The sequence below is a fragment of the Centroberyx affinis genome, unplaced genomic scaffold, assembly GCF_046629955.1.
Source record: "Centroberyx affinis isolate AG114_WGS23_722 - 3 ecotype Tasmania unplaced genomic scaffold, CSIRO-AGI_Caff_v1 ptg001738l_1, whole genome shotgun sequence".
NCBI lineage: Eukaryota > Metazoa > Chordata > Actinopteri > Beryciformes > Berycidae > Centroberyx > Centroberyx affinis.
This window is the reverse complement of record NW_027280142.1, coordinates 212,789-219,049: the sequence shown is the minus strand read 5'-3', so window position 1 is coordinate 219,049 and position 6,261 is coordinate 212,789. Positions and strand designations below refer to the sequence as shown.

General features: G+C 47.1%; 1 protein-coding gene across 1 annotated transcript; it reads left to right on the top strand.

Moving 5' to 3' along the window:
• Positions 1-505: 505 nt before the first annotated feature.
• Positions 506-5,549, top strand: LOC139651973 (homeobox protein TGIF2). The gene is made up of 4 exons (XM_071528880.1): positions 506-765; positions 2,911-3,152; positions 4,423-5,318; positions 5,417-5,549. The coding sequence occupies exons 1-4, from the start codon at positions 747-749 to the stop codon at positions 5,547-5,549; spliced, it is 1,290 nt and encodes a 429-aa protein (XP_071384981.1). The 5' UTR covers positions 506-746.
• Positions 5,550-6,261: the final 712 nt, after the last annotated feature.

The following is a 6,261-nucleotide window of genomic DNA, read 5'->3' as shown; positions in this document are numbered from 1 at the left end:
CACTACATACAGTGTAGGTGGAAATATCGTGACCCATAATATTACCAAGTGGCCAAATGCGGTCGCCCACCGACGATTTCGATGCTTATGATTTATGTAACTAGACCATCGTTTTGATTAACGTTACGTAAAGCCTATCCAGGCGATGGAGCTTGCATACAAGGATGGAAACGATCACGTTGTTAAAAAGATTACTTAGTTGCCTTATATAGCGACGTTAGTGTTGATGTGACCGTGGAATTAGTGCCATGTCGGGAAAATAACATTGTTTCAATCACTGTAGTCTGCTGTATTTTGAATGAAATGGTTCGCCCGTCACTCACGATGACATAGTGCCTGTCTACTGGAAATGAAGAGCCGTGATTGGATGCCGACTGCCGAGGAGGCGTAATGGAGAGCCGTGATTGGGTCACGACTGGTGAGAAGGCGGGATCAATCCAGCTCCGACTGTCAAGATTGGCAAAGAGCTGGCGCTGCTGCGTGCAGGTAAAGGGAACAGGCGACACAAATCAGAAAACATTTACCGTGGCCGAAAGCGGGGAAAGCGATGGAAACAGGCTGTACGGTGGAACATATTTATGCCGCAGAATCGAAAAATCGAGCTATTTAACTCACTGAAAAGCGCAACACCTTGAGCGTCTTGGAAGAAAGTCCCGTTGTGTCAACCAACGCTTGGCTCCCGGGCACGCATTGTACAACAAGGAACTTGGACAGCTGCGTGTTTTCAAGCAAGCCGTCAACAAAGAATGAAACCGTTCAAACGAGGTGAGCAGTTCTCGCATCGTGTTTTTACCATTGCCATGCGCGATTATCACCCTCAAAGTGTCTGTCTGTAAGCTTAGTGTGTCTTGCTGTTGGTTTTGCCTGGAATGCGGCTTTTTGTTGCGAGCAAATGCAGCGTGTGTTTGTGTTTGAATTTGGAGGGACAGCTAGCCAGCTAGTTATCTCTGGAGGCAGGCATGGTGTCCATCTGGCGGAGCGACATGCGGGAGGGTGTGCGTTCCTGCCTGACTCCTTTGTGCGCTCCAGATGGCTAATTTACGAAGGCAATCCTTAGGTTTGTGCTCTTAATTTTCCCTACTTGCATAATTCGACTGGCTTTAATTGGTGTAAATAATTTGACTTGGGTTATCTCGCTATCAACACGAGAAAGCGACCTTAACTCAAAGTTGGGGTTGAATGTCTGGTCGACTGGCATTCCCACTGGTCAGATTCAAATTCTAACTTCTAAAGCTGTGTGTATTGTAAGTTAAGTGGAGTGGCGAGCTCTTTAAAACTGAATGCTGTGAAGGCCAGTGGGCTTAAAAAAAATTGTAAAAAGAATCCATAAAACACTTGAACCACATCCACAGGCCTTACAGATTACCAACGTGTTGGTATGTCGGCAGAGGGGACATTTTGTAAACAAAAAGTTAACCAGTTTGACAGTAGGGCAGCCTGTGAGATGGCCTAGCAAAAAGTTAGCTAGCTGTTGCTGATGTGACATACTTCACTAACATCTGTCCAAAACTTTTTTTTTTAATCTTGATTTTTGGATAACCAAAATTATTTTGCAAATGGACTGGATTTAGATAGATCGAGATTATTTTATAACAAAACTTTTAAGATGCATCCATGATCCTACTGAGAAATGGAATGCAGTATTGTACTGGGCGTCAGCATTTCTCTCCCAAAGCCAGTAATCAGAAGTACACTAGGCTGTGATGTCATGTAAATCATGGATTTGCCTTGTTGCTAATGAATGGGACACTGATTTTTATGGACTGGAAGAATGTTGCAGAGTTTACATTCAAGTAGACTTAATCTCATAGTGTTAACCTCGGAAATCTAGGCATTTTAATTATCTGTACATCATGTGACATTGTGCATTTAGGATCACAGGAAACTCCTATACTAATTTATTAGAAAATAGGAAAATGCATTTGCAAAATATTTGAATACTGGACCTAAGCAGTATTCAGCTGAGGCAGAATATGACAAATATTGGCGTTCTTGGGGATTCACTTATCAATTTCCATATAGGCCAATCTGAAGTCCCAGGTTTTCTTCCATTTGCTACCTTAGGGTAGCAAATGGAATACAACTATTTGCTACCTTAGGGTAGCAAATGGAATACAACTAATACAACTCTCATTGAAAAGGAATGTAGAATTCAAAAGATTGTCAACTGCCCCAGTAGTCTGAGCTTCACTGGCATGAGGTGAAAACAGCCCCCTTTGCATGGTCAATAGATTCCTGGGCTACTGGCCACTGTGATGTTGATATGCACACAATCTCCTTTGTGAAGACAGGCGCTGCCCCAGGGGTCAGGTTTCATCCAGCCAGACCCAGAGAAAGACATTTACTGCATTCTATAGCCCACCCCAGGGATAAGGCATGCTCCATTTTGAGGAGAGATTTCCCTCCAGTGGCCAACCATATATTTGAAAACCACAACAAAGTTCAAGCCATTGTTTAAAACATGTGTTAAGCCTATGTTGCTTTAGCTAGTCTACCTCACTCTAAATTTGGCAAAAATTAGAAGTTTAACTGGCAAGGTCTGTGCACTTGTTTACTGCCAAGAGCCAGATTCATGCAAACTAGTCCTTTTTATTTCTTTGACCAATTTCCGCTCACCTGACTACAACCATTGCAAAGAAGAAATTGAAAGTTGCAAAGGTTCTGCAAATTTGTTTATGAAAGTGGATGAGACCAAAATCCATTTCTGCAGATGTCCAGATGGAGCCTATAGCCAATCACAAGACAGGAACATTTATTTTCTTTCCCCGCATTTGATTTGTGGTACGAAAGATGCACCAAAGGTCACCTTTTTATGCAAAATCACTTGTAGAATTTATAAACGGGTTGGGTAAACAAAAGAGTTGGTACAATAACAGTGAAAGTGACTGACACTCGCTTCCCATTCCTCAGCTCTGGAAGAAGAGCGTCTCCGGGAGCAGGAGCACTCCTCGGCCATGTCGGACAGCGATGACGGCTCCCCACTTGACCTGTCAGGAGGAGGGTTGTCGGGGAAGCGCCGTCGCCGCGGCAACCTGCCTAAGGAGGCCGTGCAGGTTCTACGGAGCTGGCTGTATGAGCACCGCTTCAACGCCTACCCCTCAGAGCAGGAGAAACTCAGTCTGTCAGGCCAGACCAGCCTCTCTGTGCTTCAGGTGAGTTTGTGAGGAGGGTGTTTATTGTTTTGTCTGTTTTTTCTTCCCAGCAGCACTTGCCTTGGGAAATGCCAGTTGTGCTTCCCACTGTTCCAGTTAAATGTTTTGTATTTTTCTTAGTAAATGGAAATATACAGTAAGTACGCATGCAGTGCTAAAAATATTTCCATCTGTCAGTGGCGTATTTTGTCTGTGGTGGATTTTACAGATCAACCTGAATTTTGATCAAGTTCAGATTAAGTTTAGATTCTTTATGTATTATGTTGCAAAGACATTTGTCAAAGAATTGATTTGATACTGAGCATTTGTTTAACTACTAATAATGTCCTCACCTAGATGGGTACAAATAAGGGTCGACCACAGCCAGCACACCACACTGGCTTAAATTTAGCCACACTAACCCTACTCAAAATGCTACAGTCCCAATGCCTGTCTAATGTATAATATAAATTATAATATGTTTACCTGATGCATACACTCTTGTGCCGATCTGTTAATGTTACATAATTGTGATACTGATATTTATCACTAGTTGCTCCAGCCTTTCAGTGAAAGGCTTAGTGAATGCAAAACAATATTCAGATGGTAGTGCTGTGTTGTGCTGCACTGCTGAGAATAACACTTTCCTAGCCTTCCCTAGCTTTCACTTCATCGCACCAATAGTAGACATTTCCTCTTTCCTTCTACACACACAGACACGCACAAACAGATGAGCTGCATTAGATAAAGCGTTGTAGATCAGAGTGAGGCGGCAGCAGAATTTGCTGTTATGTAGTCAGTTCACTGGAATGCCTTTGGCTGGCTTCTCTGTGGCTCAGCATATTTCAGCTCAGACCTTCATTATTGCCAGCTGTCTAAGGGCTCTCATCTCTGTCTCACTCTTTTCTCTGTGTGGGAGGCTGTACCACTAGAGGGGGTAAGCAAGGCCTAGTATGCAGATGGAGATAGAAAATGTGTGGGTGGAAGTCTGGTACTCCAAATCACAGGCCATGAATCAGTTTTAGATCTTGAATGTGATGCCTGGGTTGACTTATGGATCTGACTAATTATTAGTGTCTGTCCTGTCTGGACAAAAAACCTTTTCCATGGAGACATAACAGTAATTTTAATGTAGGCCCTCAAAAAAGGTCTACAGTGGCATAATTGTGTTGCCCCCACCACCATGAATGTTTCTCACATACTGTAGGTGTTTTAATAGTAGTACAAAACATCCGTGCATGAAGTCAGTGTCAGTAGTACTAATGGCAGAAATGTCTTTTTCTGTTTCCAGATCTGTAACTGGTTCATCAATGCGCGTCGCCGCCTCCTCCCCGACCTGCTACGCAAGGATGGCAAAGACCCCACCAAGTTCACCATCTCCCGTAAGGCTGGTGGTAAGAGTGAAGGCCGCTCTTCCACTGGAGGTGGAGCCAGCTCCCCTGAAAGCCCCTCCTCCACCGCCCCGCCTCAACCACGCCCATCCGTCATCCGCTCTGCCCCTACATTGGACCTCAGTCTCCTTGGAAACACAGCAACAGCCATTCTGACGGGAGCAGGCTACCCTGGTAGGGAAGGCTCTGTCCAGGCCCTGATGAAGCTGGACACACAAAGTCTGCTGAGGGAAGCAGAGGAACATGGGGCTAATGCAGCTTTTATCACCAGCACAGCAACGGCAGCTAGCCCCACGGGCGGGCTCTTCAACACGCCTCCCCCCACCCCTCCAGAGCTGTTCCCCACCCAGGATTTTAGTGACTTGAGGCTGCTGGTGGATGCAGCCCTGCAGAGAGCAGCAGAACAGGAGAGCCTGAAGAGACTTCAGGAGAGCCAGAGCAGACCTGCAGAAGCTGTAAAGGCTGAGATGGTGGCGGCAGAGTACAGTGCTAACAGCAGTGACATGGGCCCCACCCCGCCTCCAGAGGACAACCAACAAGTCATGGATCCCTCCAGAGCGCAGAGTCTGATGGAGAAGGCTATGGTAGTTCCAGTGTCAGCAGCAACCTCTGGCCCAGCGCCACCGTCCTCAGCAGCCTCAGTTGTGCCAGTTCCAGCTCCAGTCTTAGTCTCAGCTCCAAGGCAATCTCCTCTCCCCATGGCTAAAGTTTTGTGGAGCCCCTTGGAGAAGGCAACTGCTCGAGCCTCTAGCCCAAACCAGCTCCAACTCATCCCAGCCCATTTGCCAACCTTGATGCCAGTGTCTACCCCAGTCTTAGGACAGCCTCATTCTGAGAAGCCAGCTACTGCTGCTCCAGCTCCAGCTCCAGCCATAGTCTCGGCTCCATTGCCAGTTCCAGCTTCAACCTCAGCCCCAGCTCCAGTTCCCACTACATGCCCTACATTTTCATCAGTGCCACCTACAAGGCCAATCCACGTGCCATCACCATTCCTTGTCCCAGCTACAAGTTCCACCTCAGTCCCTGATCCTAACCTAGCCCCACTGTCAACTGCTTCAGGCTCAGCTCTAGCGCTTGTTCCAGCTGCTCCTTCCCCAGCCATCTCCTCCTTCCCAGCCCCCACGGGAGTCCCAGTTTACTTGCCATTCCACAAATCCCCCTTAATCCCAGTCACAGTTCCAAACTCATCACCTGCTACAACCGTGGCGTTGTCTCCAGCTCTCGTTCGCACCCCAGTCTCTGCCTCGGCCCAAGCTTCAACTCCTCTCCCTGCTTCAGCCCCAGCCTCCTCCTCCACCCCAACAATCACGCCATTTCTGGGCCTAGCTTCCCACCTCCCCCCTACTCTTCAGCCCCTGCCCTCCTCACCTAGCAGCAGCAGTAGTGGCTCACAGAGGAATCCAGCAGTGGTGCCCAGCGTATGGAGCGTGGTCCACGGTGATGCCAGACAACCCAGCCCCCATCCTGTGGTAAAAACACCCATCACCACAGCGTGGGGCCCACAGCACAGCCTGCGCACAGTGAGTGAAACTGTTAACTAGGAGCTCAAACTAGCGCCTTTTTTATCTGTGTGCATACGTAAGGGAGGAGAGAGCCAGACATTCCCAAAGGCTGGCCAACGCTGTATATAGGAGAATGTATCTTCATCGTTAGTCCCTTTTTGACACTGAAGCCTGTGCCTGCAGAATGCACGGCAGTAGTTCATATGTTGTGCAAACTGGGACAAAATCAACGGATGG

Bases quoted from the DNA above. Each gene is read 5' to 3' on its own strand.
- LOC139651973 (XM_071528880.1), top strand. The intron at 3,153-4,422 runs GTGAGTTTGTGA...TTCTGTTTCCAG, and splicing joins CCAGCCTCTCTGTGCTTCAG to ATCTGTAACTGGTTCATCAA. The intron at 5,319-5,416 runs GCCAGTGTCTAC...CTCCATTGCCAG, and splicing joins GCCCATTTGCCAACCTTGAT to TTCCAGCTTCAACCTCAGCC.